Source organism: Anguilla rostrata, chromosome 10 (assembly GCF_018555375.3).
Source record: "Anguilla rostrata isolate EN2019 chromosome 10, ASM1855537v3, whole genome shotgun sequence".
Classification (NCBI taxonomy): domain Eukaryota; kingdom Metazoa; phylum Chordata; class Actinopteri; order Anguilliformes; family Anguillidae; genus Anguilla; species Anguilla rostrata.
This window is the reverse complement of record NC_057942.1, coordinates 41,345,869-41,363,804: the sequence shown is the minus strand read 5'-3', so window position 1 is coordinate 41,363,804 and position 17,936 is coordinate 41,345,869. Positions and strand designations below refer to the sequence as shown.

The 17,936-nt window shown below is 44.3% G+C and overlaps 1 protein-coding gene and 1 long non-coding RNA gene across 4 annotated transcripts in view; one reads left to right on the top strand and one right to left on the bottom strand.

The window, feature by feature from the left end:
* Positions 1 to 781: 781 nt before the first annotated feature.
* Positions 782 to 17,936, bottom strand: part of znf608 (zinc finger protein 608) — a 31,482-nt gene continuing 14,327 nt past the window's right edge. Inside the window, exons 3-9 of one of the 3 annotated variants that reach the window (XM_064297223.1) lie at positions 9,131 to 9,218; positions 5,734 to 8,065; positions 4,524 to 4,914; positions 3,956 to 4,110; positions 2,402 to 2,549; positions 2,080 to 2,139; positions 782 to 1,727 (exon numbers count right to left, since the gene is read on the bottom strand). In XM_064297223.1, coding sequence (XP_064153293.1) covers positions 1,708 to 1,727; positions 2,080 to 2,139; positions 2,402 to 2,549; positions 3,956 to 4,110; positions 4,524 to 4,914; positions 5,734 to 8,065; positions 9,131 to 9,218 — 3,194 coding nt within the window. In that variant the 3' untranslated portion in view covers positions 782 to 1,707. The other 2 variants (XM_064297225.1, XM_064297224.1) reach the window with 2 other exon arrangements.
* Positions 12,724 to 13,350, top strand: LOC135233555 (uncharacterized). The gene is made up of 2 exons (XR_010323872.1): positions 12,724 to 12,887; positions 13,096 to 13,350. It is a non-coding gene; the product is annotated as an uncharacterized LOC135233555 (long non-coding RNA).

Here is a 17,936-nt window from a genome sequence, read left to right as displayed (position 1 = left end):
TAAATCTATAATGAGCTGTAAATGTATCAAATGATTTATCTCAGAACATTTATATTTATGTATGCATTTATTAATGCATTTATTAGTAGGTGCTGATGCATTCATTCATTTTTCGGTATCCTTTTGTCTTTCATATTATCCTCCATTGTTTTCACTTCCATTGAAACCTCATTCAGCTGTAACTGAAGCAACTTCACGACTAACGCCAGAATGTATAATAATAATAATAATAATAATATACCAAACTACACAACTGAGCAATGGGGATAAAACAGCCTGGATAGTGCATCAATATTCAGACAACCAAAATGTCTTTCGATACACTGTTTCCTTTTTTATGAAATCATAACTGCAATGGCAATTACACAGAGAAAGAATGTGAAATATACAGTAGTTCTTTCTTTATTGTTTCCTATTGAAAAACTATAGTTGTACTGCAGATCAGTCAGTTAAATGAAGAAGGTATCCTCACACTGAGTTGGAGATAAAAATAATTAAAATTCAACATTATAAATGGATTCTAGGCCAGATTAACATAATTTAAATTGGACAATCTCTAGATGAACATTACTATAGCAATATTTCTCCAACTTAACAATGTAATCATGTAAATGAATGTAAATTCTGTAATGTCCTTATAAGCTGAAGATTATGGGAATATAACATCTTAGCGAGTAATCAAATTAAATACTAACACAAACACTAACAGTTAGAGCCAGTGCAATTTTTTTCATTATAATTAAACACACAACAGGGAAATAAACACAATGAATAGACAGAGTATATAAACATCTTTTTCTTTAATTTTGATTGCCAAACATTTTTAAGGCAGGTATAAAAAAACAACTGCAATTTCAATGTACATTTGACATTAACGTAAAATAAACTTGATTACAGCATTAAATAAATAACCAGGCAACAGCAGTGAGGGTTCTCCCTACATGTCAATACTTGTAAACATTTAAAGATTGCAGCACTATTCAAGTAGAACAATCACAGATGCTATGCGGGTGAACTGGGTTAAACTGCCAGACTACGCCGTAAAATAAAAAAAGAATTTACACAAGCGCGTTATACTCTGCCGATTAGCTATATACAGAATATACACCACAGTTCTATGGCACTGGATTTTAAAAAAAGAAACTCAGTGTATATTTACTCTCACATAATACGATACAATAGAGGGGTGAATACAGTCAAGTGTATACAGATGCAATTTCAGTAATACAGAAGGAGTCACTTCATAGTTACTTGTACGTAGTGTTACTTCTACTGCAGTCCCCTTCCAAACGTCTCGGGGATGCTGCAATATTCAATACATTCAGTAACACAAATACACAATGACACATGTCCATACATACAAAGTAATACTGCGTTATAATTTTTTATTTTTTTTTTGTGGCTGATGCTTGATTCGCTAGGCGTACACTTTTTCGTTCCTGTCCAGCAGCTGCGAGCCAACGGCGAGATTCCCCAGAGTCCTCTTCACCGTTACAAAATAAACAGTCAAGCAGTAAATATGTTCCACCGATCATCGCATAACAACAGCTTTAGAACTCTTATAAAATCTTCATTGATAAGAAATGAAAACTGGTTTAAACTGGTTTAAACTGGTTTGTGCCTCCCATGGAGGCGATGAATAACACCATGGAATTGATGTCTGTGGATCCGCCCCATCGTCATGTGATCCCGTCACATGCTGTAGGTTCAAATCTTTCCGTCGTTCCCTGCGGAAACAAAGAACATAGACGAACTTGTCAGTTCTAGACCTCCATGCAGCACGCCACTCTTTCCTCCCGGAGACAAACCAGGACATTTCTCTTCTAACTTTACAGTACGTGCCACTGCAGTACTGTAATGCCTTCTTTTAAATTTAAACCAACGTCATGCACATATATCAATGCTTTATATTCACAGATGGCATCTTTGCGGAGTCAGCTGAACTGGGAGATCGTATTGTGAGTATACTGAGGGCTCAGTGAGAGAAAGCAATAGGTCTTCGGTGGCGGAAATGAGAATTCTACTCCATTAAAGACGTTTAGCGGCAGTCACCCAGACGACGCACGCTACGGTACATACCAGCCGCGGACGTCTGAGCTGGCACCTGCTGATTGGACACCAGGGCCGTAGAACTCAACCCTGCAGATCGAAAACAGCTCAGGTCACGGACCAAAAAAACTCACGTCGTCGTGACAACACGCTGGCACACGCTACACGCACTGCCAGGCAACGCCCTACGTATGCCACACACAAGACCCAACACCACAGCAACACACACAGACCTGAGTACACACCTGATTTTATGCCAAGAGCATTTCTAATCTCTCTCATTGGACGGTATTAGATTGCACATAACATTGTCTGCTGTTTCAGTGTTGTTGCTGTTGCTGTTGGTTTTTACCTTGGTAGGGGTCATACTGCCCAGGTATGAGGGGGTACCCCACGCCCAGGTGCGTGTGGTGATGGGTGTGAAGGTGCCGGGCGAAGGGCGCGTGCTCCCTGTCCCGCTCCGTCTCCCTCTCCCGTTCCGGGGATCCCCTCTCCCCCGGCTGTCAACAACAGCGGGACAAGCCGTTCACACGTCGCGTCCGATGCCACAGCGTTCTCAGGCTGCTCTCAGCCTGCATTATTTATAACCGCGCTAAGTATTTTAAGGTACTCTCACAGGAGAAATCGGAAATCACGAAATGTCTATACAGAAAACATGATCTAATTTCGGGCGACAACATCCACATTTCGATAACTCTGACAGCCCACTGGCCCGACGATGTTCATATTATCATGCCAATGCTGTAGCGTAAGACCAGTGTAATATTCAGCATACATACTGTAATAAACCAGTATGCTGGTTCCCCTGTCCTCTCAGGAATTAAACGGAATCCAGCTGGATCAACTATACCACTCCAAACGAAATGCTTCTGTACAGCGAGGCGATGTTTTCTTCAGGACCGGTGACAGAAGTGAGAACGGACCGCATTTAAACGCATTCTAAAACCCCAAAATGCCAATTTGGAGAAATATTCTGTGACATTCCGGTGGCTGTCTGCAAAAATGCCTCTGACTCAGAAATAAACAAGTATCCCAGAATGGACTGGGAAACCTGTCTGGCGTCTTTCTGAAGTAGCTGAAGTGAATGCAATTAATGTTGGCAGCTGTGTGGCACATCAGTATCTAATTAGATAGTGAAATAAAATGTCTTTTCAAAGCACTGTTTTCAGGCAAGTCACTCCTATTTGCATATAGAGGAATACATAGTTTGGTAACAGCTGTAGGAAATGCATTTTATACAAATGGCAATTTTCCCAGCATACTGTTCAGGAGGACATTTGGCTTTATGATGTCTATTTAATTATACCTTGTTTAAAGCATCACTTAGGTACAAATCAAATGCACAAATGTTGTGTTCTTTATGTGAAGCCAAAACAAATCTAATCACACATATGGCCTCTTCTCTAATACTTTATTTTGGACTGACTGATAAGTTATAAAATCTTCTGTTGGTTATGTAGACTTGCCACAGTTACCATTTGACCCCCTCCACAAAAGTGCTGACAAAGTTAATGTGTAACTGCAGTGTCTGTCTGGATGTAGCTATAAAATGCAAAGCAAAACTCTGCAACGTAAGAATCAATTTCCACCCCGTGCAACTAAATGAACGCAAATGTGAACTTTGGGAAGTGTACTAATTTAAGATGCTAATTTCGAATGTGCAATCTCCTGCAACACTTCAGCTACCTTGCGGCAAATGGATTCTAAATTCTAACAAGTAGTGAGCGCACTGCATTATACATTCAGGACAGATCAACCGACAAATAAAATAAGTTGTATACAGTACAAATACGCTCTGCATTGAAAGACATAGGTTAGGGGGGGTTGGGTGAGGGGGGCCTGGGGGGGGTTGGGTGGGGGCGGGGTTGGGTGGCGGGGGGCAGTTGAATGGATGGTGGAAGCTCACCGCAGGAGATTTGCCGTGGTATGGCAAGTTGTGGTGCTGCAGTAACTCGAGAGCGGTGGAGTCACAGGGGGGCTTGTTGGTGATTCCACGGCTGCTGTGGGCTACCTCAGACTCCTCCCTGCCCGCAGTTTTCCCATATAAGGGATAGTGGAAGCCTGACCAACACATCAGACTAGTGAAGACACTGTTAGGATTACAGTCAGCACTGACACCACCCACCACATCACACTAGTGAACACAGTACCCACCACATCACACTAGTGAACACACTGTTAGGATTACAGTCAGCACTGACACCACCCACCACATCACACTAGTGAACACACTGTTAGGATTACAGTCAGCACTGACACCACCCACCACATCACACTAGTGAACACAGTACCCACCACATCACACTAGTGAACACAGTACCCACCACATCACACTAGTGAACACAGTACCCACCACATCACACTAGTGAACACAGTACCCACCACATCACACTAGTGAACACACTGTTAGGATAGGAGAGCGACGTACGGCCATACGCGAGGCTGCATGGAGGTGGCGGCTTTCAGGGTCTTACCTGGGTAGTTGTGCACCAGGGCCGGTGACATCACCCGGTAGGCAGTGTTGCTCGGGTCGCACATTTGCAGGTAGGGGTACGCGTGCTGGTACTGGATGTAGGACTGGTGGGGGTTCATGGGCGAGGAGACGGCAACCCTGGCGTTCCTCGAGTCTCCGGGCGCGGCCCCCGCGGCCTCCTGCTCCTCCAGCTTGCCGGAGTCCTCGGCGCACCCGGGATGGGCGTCCTGCCTCTTGGCGTCTTCGGGCTCCGCCTCCATCTGAGTCAGAGACCCAGGGGACACATCCCTTCCCTTGGCCTTGTCAGCACTTACCTCCTCGACCACCTCCTGCGCTTGCTGTTCTGCGTACGTGGACTGATACGGGTTATACCAACTCTGGCCTTCCGACTCCTGAATCCCAAGAAAAAACGTTTTTATCTTTTATTTCACTGTATTTTAATCAGACATTACAAAAAATAAAACTTTGAGACTTAAAGGACCATTTTCATTAACAGACCACCATTATTTTCAATGACCATTTTCATCATTCACGAACTGTTGGAAGGCAAATGGTGAAGTCATTTAGATGGATTTAAATGGATTGTTCCCAACTGTCAACTGGGAGGTTTTTCTTCTCAACAGTACCTTTCTGCCAATGATAAAATGTCTGATGCAAGCAACAGGACATTCTGTTGGTAAAATTGGTGCTGGGTGAGGCAACAGAAGTGTGCATAAATGAAGGCGAAGATGTAGAAAACAGTTCTAAGGTAACATGTTGAAAAAAATCTTTAACAGAGTCATTAAAATTGTGAATTGTAACCATGTGGAAAATGAGAACATAAGCTGCCCTACACCCATTTGGAACGATTCTCGAGAGAATCACTGCGGATCTGACATTAACTGTCAGCTCTTCAGAAACAGATTTTCTTGTGCCATCTAAAATGGAATGCAGCCCCTCTACCAGAGAACATCTTAAATTAATCACGGTACAATTCCGTGCACTAAATGACAGCACTGAACCATTTCGCTCTTTCCTCAGGGTGCTTATTTTTGATAATTTATGCATGAAATGTGCATATTTACACAGAAACTGTAGGTTACATTTACTCAGGAGATAATGGCTCTCATTCAGTCTAAGAGATATTTTCTAAAATATATACTGTTATTCCACTGAAGAACATTTTAAGTACCGAATGTTATTAGATGATTTGAAAACTGAGAAAGGCTTACATGAGCAAATGGTAATTTTGGCTCCAGAGTTGTTTGCTTCACAGGCTCAGTGGCAGGTTTCATGTCTCCAGATTCTTTGACGAGCTGCTGATTTTCGGCCTCGTTGATGGAGGCCGACTTTCCCTGGTGATGCTGAGCGGCTGGGAGCTGCGGCCTCCCAGACTCCTCGGCGTTAGACACCGCAGGCTTACCGCAGCAGCTCTTAGCCGCGTCGGCAGCTTTCGACGCCACAGCCGACGAGTTCATCTTCTGTTTCGCGTCCTCCTTCGATTGCTCCCCTTCGCGATTCGACAGGGGCGCTGCTTTCTGCTCGGCGAACTGCTGATTGTCGTAATACTTCTCGTACGGCTGCCTGTACGAGTTGGAAACCATCAACAGCTTCTGATCCATGTAGAGTCCGCGGGCGTACTGTCCGTAGTACAGCGACTGCGCGAGCGCGGTCTGCGTCTGGGTCATAGCCAGCTGAAGATGGGACTGCGAACTTGAATTCGCCGCGTCTGCTTTTTTAGCCTCGGAAAAATCAGCCTTTTCCTTGTCCTCAGCTCCTTCCTTCGTCTCTTCCTTCTTAGTCTTGTCCTCGTGGGTCGATGTGCTGTTTGGAAAAGCAGACGCGTTTGGCTGCCCGGTGTGCATATATCCCGGGAGATAGTAGGGGTCGTATCCATGGTAATAAGGGGACTGAGGTTCTTTTCCAGGAGCTGCTTGAGGTGGCGTGGTTGGGAATCCCTTGACCGTACCCTCCTTGTTGGCGTTAATATCAGCGGGCAAGCTCGTTTTGGACCTCGCTCCCTCAGAGCGACTATCCAGTCCCCCGTCGTCGGCCGCGTCGGATATGTCCGAGTAAGCGGGGCTGTTGGTCTTGTTAGTGGCGCCGTCCCCGTTCGCGAGGACGCCGCTGTCCAGCCTGGAAGAGCCGCCGATGGAAGGGCTGGGCGCGTTGTCGGTGAACGTGTAGACCTTGTCCGCCTCAGCTCGGATGCTGGCCATGCGACTCTCTTGAGACTCCGACAGGCCGTTAGCCACTTCCTGTTTGCTCAGGTGCTCCTTCAACAGGCTCACAGGAAATTCCTTAACCGCCACCTTTCCGTCGTCGGCTTTCAAGAGCTTGTTGTCGGATTTGGGACTCCTGACCTCCTTGCATCCCCTGTCTTTTAGCCGCCGTTTCTCTTTCCTCCTGTTGTCTTTGCAAGTGACCAAGGAAGCGTTCGCTAAACCTGGCTCTCCCAAGATGGTCGCCTTTGGCTTGATGGGTTTGAGAGGGGGGCTCTTGGCCGTAGTGTGAGTAACAGCCGTGACGGACGTCGACCGCTGGGCAATGGCTCCCGTGGCGTTGGTGGCGAAAGCCGCCGTGGGAATCGCAATCAGTTTAGGCGGAGGAGGGGCGGGAGCGATCGGCCTGGTGGTTTTAGCTTTGGATGAGCACTTGTCGGTTTTACCGTTGGCTTTTTTGCTCTTGTCACTCGCACCTTTTTTATCAATCAGGCCCTCAGCTTCCAGCTTGGGCATCTCTGCCGATGAGCTCCTGTCAGTCACAAGACAGTTCTCAAGCACCACAGTCATGTTGGAGATGATCGGAAGGTTACTCAAGCTATCGACAAGTCCTTTGGTCCCTGAATTCCTACGCGTTTTAGAGTTTGTCCCGGTACCTCCATCATTGCCTAGCATGACTCTTCTGTTCTTTGGCACCCCTAATGTGCTCATTTTGCACAGAGGGCTTGGCTTCTTCAGGGAACTGCAGTTGCTCTCCGTGCATTCCAAGCTTATGTTGCTGAAGGACTCCTCACAGTCGGAGAACCTGTCCTCGCTCTCCACCTCAAACTCCATCTTGCGGTCGATGTCCAAGTGGGCGTGGGTCTGGTGGTACCGCAGTCCGTTGATATGCTTGTACTTCTTGTTACAGTTGGGATGCGGGCAGTCGATCAGTGTTGGCGATGAGCATCCCTGGTCCAAGAACGTGGGGTCCGACTTCCCCTGCGGGGTGGACGGAGCGCTCCTGGACTTCGCCCGAATTCGCTTGCCCGTTTTGGTGTCCTCGCCGACGAGGCTCAGATCCAGATCCGCCGGCGGCTTGCTTTTGCGTTTTCCCGCCATCAGCGAGCCGGGCTGGAGCTCCTCCACCGTGAAGAACGGGGGCGACTTGCAGCTGCTGATCAGGTTCAGGCTTCCCCGCCGGCCTTTGCCGTGAATGGCCCCGCCCCGGCTCTTGTGCGGCAGTCCTCTCACCTTCGGGAAACCGGGTTCGACCCCCGGGATGTTCGGGATGGCCAGCCGCATCCGCTTCCCCCGTCCCCGGCCCCCCCGCATCTCAAAATCGCTTGGGGATTCACAAAATCTAAAAAAAAAAAAAAAAAAAAAATTTTTATTTAAAAAAAGGCAAGAACAACATTTATACATTTTTCAATACAGATAAATAAAAAAGTGTGAACGTTTATCTTTGAACTTAAGCACAATTCAAGTTCAAATATCAGTATTTTATATTGACAACCTGAGTATATACAATCGCTATGCCTGCCTGCGATGTACAATCAGGAAGTGTCCTCAAGATAAATCAAACTGAAATTCTGAGAACATTGAGTGCTGCAAGGTTGACTGTAATATTTCAATTAGGGATGTTTTTTCAAGGTTCTGAATATTCAGACAGTCTGTGGCTGCCACGATTATTATCCTCACTTTCCTAGTTATATTAATGAATTATATATATTAATACAGATGAGAAATCATGAAAAGAGCATTTTTTAAATGAATTAATATGCATTCAAATAATGACCCAAAGAACTGATTATTGATCTTTTGGTCTAATATTCAAATAAAACTCTCATTGCAAGGAACATAAAAATAGAGTATGTTTTTAACATCAACAAGAAGAACAGATCCTTCCCTTTCAAGTTATATAAATATGCAAAAATGAAGGAATAATTCATTTTCACGGGTTCCATCAAAGCATCAGTTCATCTGATTAGGCACATCCCTTTAATATTTATCACATTACACAAACATTAAATGTTCTTGTTCCTTCGCATCACAAAGAGAACTGGAAATTTACTCCATGGGTTGATAATAAACACTGATATCAGGTTCAATATTCTATCTGCTAACTATTGCCTAGGTAGGTACAAGAAGTACAGCCGCAGGACATACTTCTAAATTAAATTATAAGCTATCCTATTACCATCCTATATGTTATTGTCAAACTGCCTTCATTCTATTGTATGTTCTGTAATTGTGTCTTTCTATGTATTTATGTTTAGTTTTGGACAAAATGTTTTAATGGTACAATTACATGCCTACATTTCAATTCTGTTGACAGCACATGTAATCTAATTGTGCAGTCCCTGCCCTTGAGAAATGACTCTGAATTTGAGGGGGGGGGGGGCACATTCTGGTGTGTATGCATTACCTGGGTGGAGCCCAATCATGCCGAGTACAGTCCAGCAGAGTCCCAACATAGGTCCGCTTCCTCCATGTTACATTCACCACAAGGACCCCTATCAGACGCACAGCACAGCAACACAAAGAAACAAAAGGTATAATTGGTGTAATGGGAGCGATTGCTATAGCAGAAATGGAAAAAAGCCTTCTGTCTAAACCTATGGTGCGCTTCTTTATTTTATTCATTAGCTGTGGTTTGAATACATTTGCATATTTATAAATGGGCGAAAACACACATTTTTTAAAAATCCACATTGCGTGGGTCGCTTAAAACACACGTGCGAAGAAAAAAAAACCGTCGAGGGGGCCTGCAGCCTTAAGTCTCGGAATTGAACGAAACAGCCTCAGCGTCGCGGGAGACATTTGCAACCGCGCGGCCGTCTGTCTTTCCGCACCCCCTCCTCCCCTCCTCCCCGCGCCTCTCCCCGCCTGCGTTAGGAAAACCTTCCAGTCTCTTCCTCCGGCGTGTAATCAAGATGGAGCAGCCAGCGGGAGGGACGCGCTCCCCACATTCTGCTGTAAAACAGTGACACTCACCTTCTCATTTGCTGTTATTTCACATAATTGCTTTTGTTGGCAGGCAGCCAAGATTACAGCCGAGCCTGGCGGGCGACGCTCAGAGCTCGGAGCCCCAAACCGGAGCTCTCAATTGGTCTCCACAGATGAACCCCACCAATCAATTCTGATCTCATTTGCATAGCCTTCCATAATGCCCACTTGTCAAAGCCCACATTCACAACAGTTCTGAACATTTCAGAAAAAAGGGTTTCAATAGATGGAAGGAAACAAACCCAGGGCTACCTTCGCTGATTTGCCAACAAAACTCCCGAGACTTTGTTCACACCATGCAGTACATTTGCAATGCAGGCGGGAAAAAAAATTCTGCTAACACAATGAAAATACTATATTCTATAAGCAATCCCCTGAACAATTGTTTTTTTAATTCTCTTTGCATTACAGCTTTTGTATAATACCCATAAACCGAAAGGATGAATTGATTCCAGTAGGAAACACTATCTCAGCTGTCACAAGTAAATAACGGTTTATACACTGCCCTGATAAACATCTCACAATGTCTAATGTACTGACATTATTCCCAGGCTTGTGATGTGAATTATGTTGAATGGAGCTAAGACAGTGAAAATAAATATGTATTTGTTGGACGAAAGCTAATTGCATAAAAAGAAAACACTGATTGCGTAACTGTTCTTAAAACACCACTTATCTGATAAGCAATTTGTTCTAAATGCCACCCGCATCATTTAAACAAACAAAAAAAAGATAATACAGTTTGAAAATTAATAAAGAGCCATTTCCTGATCTTGTCTAATTTGTCTTGTGCCTCTCAAGAGGCAAACAATCTCCTTCAAGGTAAGATTCTAATGGGGATGTGTTTGGCATTCAACACAGTCACAGAACAGGGCAATTAATAAATTATTTTGGTGCTTTACAAAATATTACGAGGTCAGCAGCCACTGAAAAACGTCCTGTGAGTAATAGAAAAAGTAATGTTGGCATAAATCTCTTACTCATAACAAAGGTCAAACCACAATGTCACAGGACTGGCTCCAAGCCAGAGGCACTGGGCAAATCGCCTGCCATCACAGGCCTTATCAGCGCGGATAAAAATAAACTTTATTACTAGGAGTTCACCACGCTTTAAATAGGGGTTGCTTTTAATGCACACAATTTACATCTCAAGAGAAGCCGTTATGTTAAACTAAAGCCTATAGGTTTGTGTCGTTTCCATTTTTTCCTGCTGCACCTGTACGAAAACAACGCACTCCAGCGCGGCGCGTGTCCTCGGTGAATTCACCGCAAAAACAAAAGCAATGATCCCGAACGCGACAATATCGGGCAGTTCAGTTGCAGGGAGAAATTTGATTTCTATCAGCTGAGAACCCCCCCCCCCCCCAAGTGTCTCTCACATTTATCAAATTAACCTTTTATCTCAGCAATGGGCGGAACGATAAATCGGTCGTGCTTACAATTAATTCGCCTTAAATTGCGGGGATTTCAAAAGCGAGCGTCCCCGTTTTTTGCAAGGGCTTCCTCCACAATGAGATCAACGCAGATTAAAAGAAATTGCTTTGGGTCGAGCGGCGCAGGCTTCCTCCCCTATTTTTTTACAGTCTCTGCTTCCTCCCTGCCAAAGATTCCATTGTTGCTCACCGTGAGACGTGACTTCTCGTGACAGAACAGGTGAAAGGCATTATGGGATAAATATCTGCGGAGGACCCCGTAAATCCTGTTCGCGAGAACGAAGGACGGATGTCAACTAAGTGACACCTCGCACATTTTCTCCGGTACTTCGAACGATTCTGACAAAAAACGTTGAGGAATTAGAAGGTCAACGGCATAAAGCAAAGTAAGAAACCCCACCAAAAAAGAAGCTTCTCTCCCAAGCACCATCTTAGAAGCACGAGGCAGGGGAGGGCAACCGCTCTTCTGTTTGGCTAAAAGCACACGCAGCGTGCTATTCACTATTCGTTCAACGCGATGACCTGATAGAGCAGGCTATTGGTCCTCACGGTTTAAGAGGTCACCTACTGCATCATTTTTTTGAAAATAAAAGCACTCACTGTGCCGCTCGCAGTTGACAGCAACACAAAAATGCCGATGATAGTGACTGTCATCACCTGAGCGGAGATCAGGAGGGATATCAGGGCTGGGGCTTTGAGCTTCCTTCAGGCACTTCTTTTTCTTTCTCATCAAACAGGAAGCCAAACAGCCCTCAGAGCCCCTTGCGTTACAGAGGCCCTTGTGTTACACTGCTCACAGTGCTCGGGTCTCCTTACGTCTCCATTCCAGCTCGTTCAGAACACACGGCTGCTGAAGTACAGCAATAACCAGCACAAGAGTAAGAGTTCACTGTTCCCCCTGTCCTTAGCCTGCTGCGTTGGCCTGCTCGCACCTTTAAGAATTGATTTTCAAAATTCTTGCGCTTCTCTTTAAAGCATCAAACGGTTGAGCCCCCGAAATATGTTTCTGGCTGTTTATCCTTTCTTAAGGTCCTCTAGAGTTGGCCTGTAACCTCCCAGCAGTAAAGCTTAAAAGAAGGAGAGAGGCATCCTTTGGTTTTATGGCCCAGAGCTATGGAACAGTCTGCCACAGCCAATCAGATTTACAGCGCATGTTGACATCTTAAAAAAAAAAAAAACAGATAGACGTATTTTAAGATAGTATACTTTTAAATAGTATATTTATCTAGTTTCTCTATTTTTCTCTACTAATAATGTTATGTAAAACACTTCGGGTTGAATAGTTCAATACAAATACAGTAATTTATTTATTATTATCTACTTGTTTTATATGTATTGCAAATCCAACCTTCCGTCTGAATAGGCCGCTATTCAGAACAGCTTCAAAACATCAGGCATCAATATTTAAAGCCTACTCTCTACTTCGCCTCTGCAGAGTATGCACACAGCTATCGAAACTAGGAGAGGAAGCTATAATTAAGTTTTAAAAATCAATATTTTTTCTAATAGTGCATGTATGCTTTCAGGAAATTTCACGCATGGGTTTTGGATATTGATAAAGACATTGTAACAAGTCTAATTCATGACTGATTACACTGCATTTGACTGTCTTTACTGTATAATCAATCTATAAAAGTACTGGTCGAAGGAGCGATTGGGAACAGGTGATGGGGAAGGTGATTTGACCCGTTTAATGAAGAGCGAAACAGAAAGAGGAGCAGCACTGTGGAGAAAATGCCGTTGGTATGTTGGAGGCTGGTCAAAGTGAGAGTGCGCTCTTGCATGTTGTCTAGGTTGTTCACAGCCAGCGATTTCTAACCTGGCAAGAGGTTACTGCCAAACACATTCTGTCGATGATAGGCCATGATCTGGGACACCATGAATCATGCCATCTGGCTAAGATCGAGTCATCGTTGTGCTCCAGGCTAATGATTGTTTTTCGCACCGACAGTTCCCCTGCAAATCCAGATCAACGGAATGCTCTTGCATTCAACGGCTACGATCGGGGTGTGCAGCTACTCAAACTCAAACTGTCCCATTTGGATCTTTCCTTTGACATCATACACAATGGGGTTGTTCTGCATGTCTGCACTACATCCACTGATGAACTAAAATGGAGCTGTATAAAAAGGGCTGTAATTCCAACATGGATGCTTGATATGGATCCACATACTCACAAATTAAAGCAGACAGTCTGTATTCTGTACTTAAACCTCATGCTCATTTCATTTCAAATCTCAGTACCTCAGATACTCAGTACCTGGTGGAGTCTATGGGTCACAGACCTCAAATAGTCATTAGATGCAAAGGATAAGCAACAAAGCATTAAACACGACTACTTTCATTTACATGACATTAATATGTCCCAAACATTACAGAGCCCTAAAATAAGGGGCTGTGCATAAAAAGCACTGTCATTTCAACATGTGCACTTTGACCACATGTGAATTCTTTGATTACAAATCAAAAAATTGTGGCGTACAGAGCCAAATAAAGAAATATGTCTCTGTACACAACATTATGGAGCACACTGTATACAGTATACTGTAAATGTGTGTGTGTGTGTGTGTGTGTGTGTGTATATGCCGTGCAAAGACTACATCACCACCAACAAGCTACCAACTGACAAAACCGCTCATAACACATGTGAGAACGTTTTCAAGCACCCGTCCTGTAAAATCCAAACTGACTGGGTCCACAGTCCAATATCCACACTGACACCGCATTTACAAACAACGCGTATCAGTCGCTGTTGTTCCGCACATTTTCGAGGGGCTGGAGAGGCACTCGAGCCGCCGAAGCTCACCGCAGCAGCGGTAGCGGCGGTGGCGGCGGCTGCATTTTAAATGTGCATTCATCAGCAGTTGGGCCCCAGTCAAGGATGTTAAGAAGGTGCTCGGCAATTAGCATCCGCTCAATCAATATGCACTCAGTGTCCCCGCTGCCCTCCATCACTAGGTGATTCAGCCCCGTCTCCTGGCACGCTCGCACGTCGGGGAGCTCCAGCTTTTCTCTTAAAATTTAGCATTCCTGTCTGAAAAAAAAAACAGGGGGGCCGAACGGGAACGTGGCGTTTCATCAGAAAGGGAGGCGTTACACACACAAAAAATAATTAATCCTAGCTTTTCAAACGTTCGATGGCAAATATGCAGTCTGTGTTATAGATCGAAACACAAAAAAATAGCTGCTGTGTCTGTAGGGTTTGCGTGCAAACACACCATCCCCCAAATATTCAAATAAAGTGAAATAATATTCTTCAGAAACGTCATATGGTGCCACTCTCAACGGGCTTATGAAAAGGAAGACGGCAACTAAACAAAATAAAGAGGGTTTGTATATCAAATTAATTCCAGGGTTCAACAAAAAATGTATTCCAAGCTGTGGTTTCTAGTAGAGAAAACAAAAATTAAGGAAAGCCAAATTTAGGAGGAAAGCCTTAAAATTCTCCAGATGGCAGACTATTGCCTTGGGATACAACAAACGGTTTTTTTTTACAACGGCAAAAGCTGGATTATGTTGCATGGGCGTCACGGCAACAGATGTTGAAAGTGCAACTCTAAAGGCACATGAAATCTGCTTGTGTGAGAACTTTGACTATTGACACTCTGTGGCAAGCTCTGCACAGCACAACCCCTCCCCCCCCCCTCCCTCCAAGTGTCGAGCAACGGCACACAAAACGTCAATGCTTAGTTTAGTTTTCTGCACACGGACAGAAATGTGGCGAGTGTGCCATTTGCCTTGGCTGCGGCTGACACAGTTCATAAATCTCAGGGCAATCACTACATTCACCATCTGAGCATCTAAGAGAGCGGGGCCCAGCCATCCAGCCCCCCAGCCCCCCAGGACTCAGCACCAGCTCCCAACCCCAACCCCAACCCCTGCCTCAGCCCCAGGCCCTGTTCCCAGCCCCCAACCCCAGCCCCAGCCCCCTAGCCCCAGCCCCAGCCCCAGTTCCCAGTTCCCAGTTCCCAGCCCCCCAGCCCCAACTCCCAGCCCCAGCCCCAGTCCCAGCCCCCTAGCCCCAGCCCCAGTTCCCAGTTCCCAGCCCCCAGCCCCAACTCCCAGCCCCAGCCCCAGTCCCAGCCCCAGCCCCAACAAAAAATGAAAGCACTTCCAAGAACCCAAGTAAAAATGTTGACACTGTCACGAACTTTCAAGTTCTTCATTTTATTTAGCTAAATCTGAAAATTCTATAAGGCCCAGGGTGCCCTGCTTCCAAGAATTCTACAAGCAGCACAGGCTGCCCTTTCTTCCAAATATACTATAATCTTTTCATGAGTCATGCTTGACAACGGGCATATTTCTATGGCTGTAGGTAACACTTTGAACTTGTGATATTTCCAACACTGCAAATACACATTTGCAATGTCTTGTACAATGATTGTACTGGCTTGTGTTAAATGTGGTTGTATTACATGCACTTACAAATACAGATATTGTGTTTTCTTATATAACGAATCAATCTGTCATTACAGACGCATACATACTGTATAAAAGGAAGAGAACACACACAAAGAGAAGGGGGTAAATCTTTCTCCTGTCAAATATGTTGTACAATAATTGTACTGGCTCTGTACTTAAAAATACAGATATTGTGTTTTCTTGCGTTTCCTATCTATTTTTCCATTAATCTGTACGGATGCACACATAAAAGGAAGAGAAACACATTAAGTAACGCACACAAATAGAAGAAAGAACTCTCACTGAGTTGGGTTTATTTTCGACTTTTCTCCCAATAACAGTTTTTGGTCATTTTATCGCTCTTTTATATTTTTTTCACCCATTGTTCTGTCTGCAAACACGGCAGACAGCAACGCGATATTAATTCACCGTCCTCGGATCTTGTCTCCTTTGCTGTCGAGGTTGAAGTTACAGCGTATCGGACAGAACAGCAGATTCTCTGGAAACCAAACGGCGTTCGTTTTCAAAGGTTCCTTGCTTCCAGCGCACTTACCCGCTGCACGGGTGAGGTCAGCGGAATCAGCCCCATTGAGATAATCAAGCAAAGCATTGTTTGATAGGTACAGTAAAGACCACCTACTGGCTCATGATTCTCCAATGCATTTTTATGGACGTAATGTGGAAATATATACTGCAGTACAAGAAGTGTGTTTCTGAAATAATTGGGCCAAAGCCTACCATTTAATTTAACATCAAAGAAGTTAGTTTATCTCTTTGTGAATGCTGTATTTTAACACGTAGAATATTTATATCAGGTTAAATCTTGCATATTCAGTGATATCAGTGGCATCTGAATATTACATTGATCACATGGTGTAGTATAGACAATCTATTCCTTTGTATGTATAACTCTATTTAAATGTTCTATGGAATTTAATTCACTGATGTCGAAGAGAGGATGTGTTTAACATAGACTAATTTAAAAATACCCATCCAGTTTTTTAGCACATTAATCCCAGTAGTAGACATGTTCATAAAAGGCACAGGAACACCTTGACATCATCCTGAAAAATTCTTTTTAAAAAACAGTTCTTCATTGTAAGTTGTGACTCTATTCAGATTTACGGCATATTGACCCATAATGCTTTCCACAGTGAGTCCCAAGGTTTGCAGCACTACACATTTTCAAGCGCAATCAGATTGTCTTCTTAATTAAATCCCAAATTCCACAGCATTACATTTCCTATTGTTTCTATTGATCCTTTACCGATTCTGGCCAGCAGTGGTACCTCTCTGTTTGGATTCTTGAAAGCATTAACGAGACTGAAAAGATTTTCTCTTATCTAAACATTTTTGATACAGTCTGTTAAACTGCAGCACAACAACTTGCTTTCCCACTTTCCCACCTTCCTCTCGACATGAATCAACAAACAGCAACTCTCAGAGCCTCATTTACTAAGACCTCGAGGACCTGCAAAAGCTTTTAGCACATTCAAAACTAATAACACAATCAATGATTGGTGCAAAACAAACACCACAACCAATTGTTGGCCATGTTACTGGTGTTGTGTGTGCTAAAAGGTTCAGCATGTGCTGAAGCTCTTGGTAAATCAGGCCCTTAGAGTCATAGAGGCTGATACTGGCTCACCCCTTTGTACTGGCACTGTCTATCCTGATCTAAATACCCGTGTGTTGCCACGGGCACAGAGATGCCCAACACTGCCCCTCCTCCATGCCGCGCTAACCCTCATCATGTTCTGCAGGCACGGGTGCGAACCAGTCTGTCTCAAACCCTTCCCTCTCGCGACGCGCTCGTTCCTCGCTCGTCTGATGTGCAAATCAGCTTGTCTCGCAGCCCAAGCTCACTGTGTACATTTAGGCCCACGACTGCCCCTCAATGCCCAAATAAACGCATTCATCTCAGATGCACTTTGTTCCGCGCCCGATTCAAACGTGGTGATTGGCCGCTCTCCAGGACTCAATTCGCTGCCCGAATTAACCGAGGGCACCTCGTCACTGATTAAAATGCTGATTTGCTCGCGGAATTTGAACGTGCAACTGGTTCCCACATCTAGACAGAAAAGACCGTTGGTTCCTCAGACTGGGCCTAAGCATTCAGAGCATCTGCACTAAGCAGAGAGCAAACACTCAGTTTAATTGTCCTCTTTCTTTTATTGTCACAGAATTACTGGTGGAAAAATACTGTCCTCTGTGACATCAAAACAGCCTGGTAAAAAAAATTGAAGGCCATCTTACCATGTAGACAAATGTAACTGATCCACACAATTTCCCAAATTGTCAGCAATTTTACACTTTTTTAATTCATATTTTTGTATATTTCACTAAATTATGCCATTCACATAAATCTAATATCAAGGCAGGAGCAAAAGA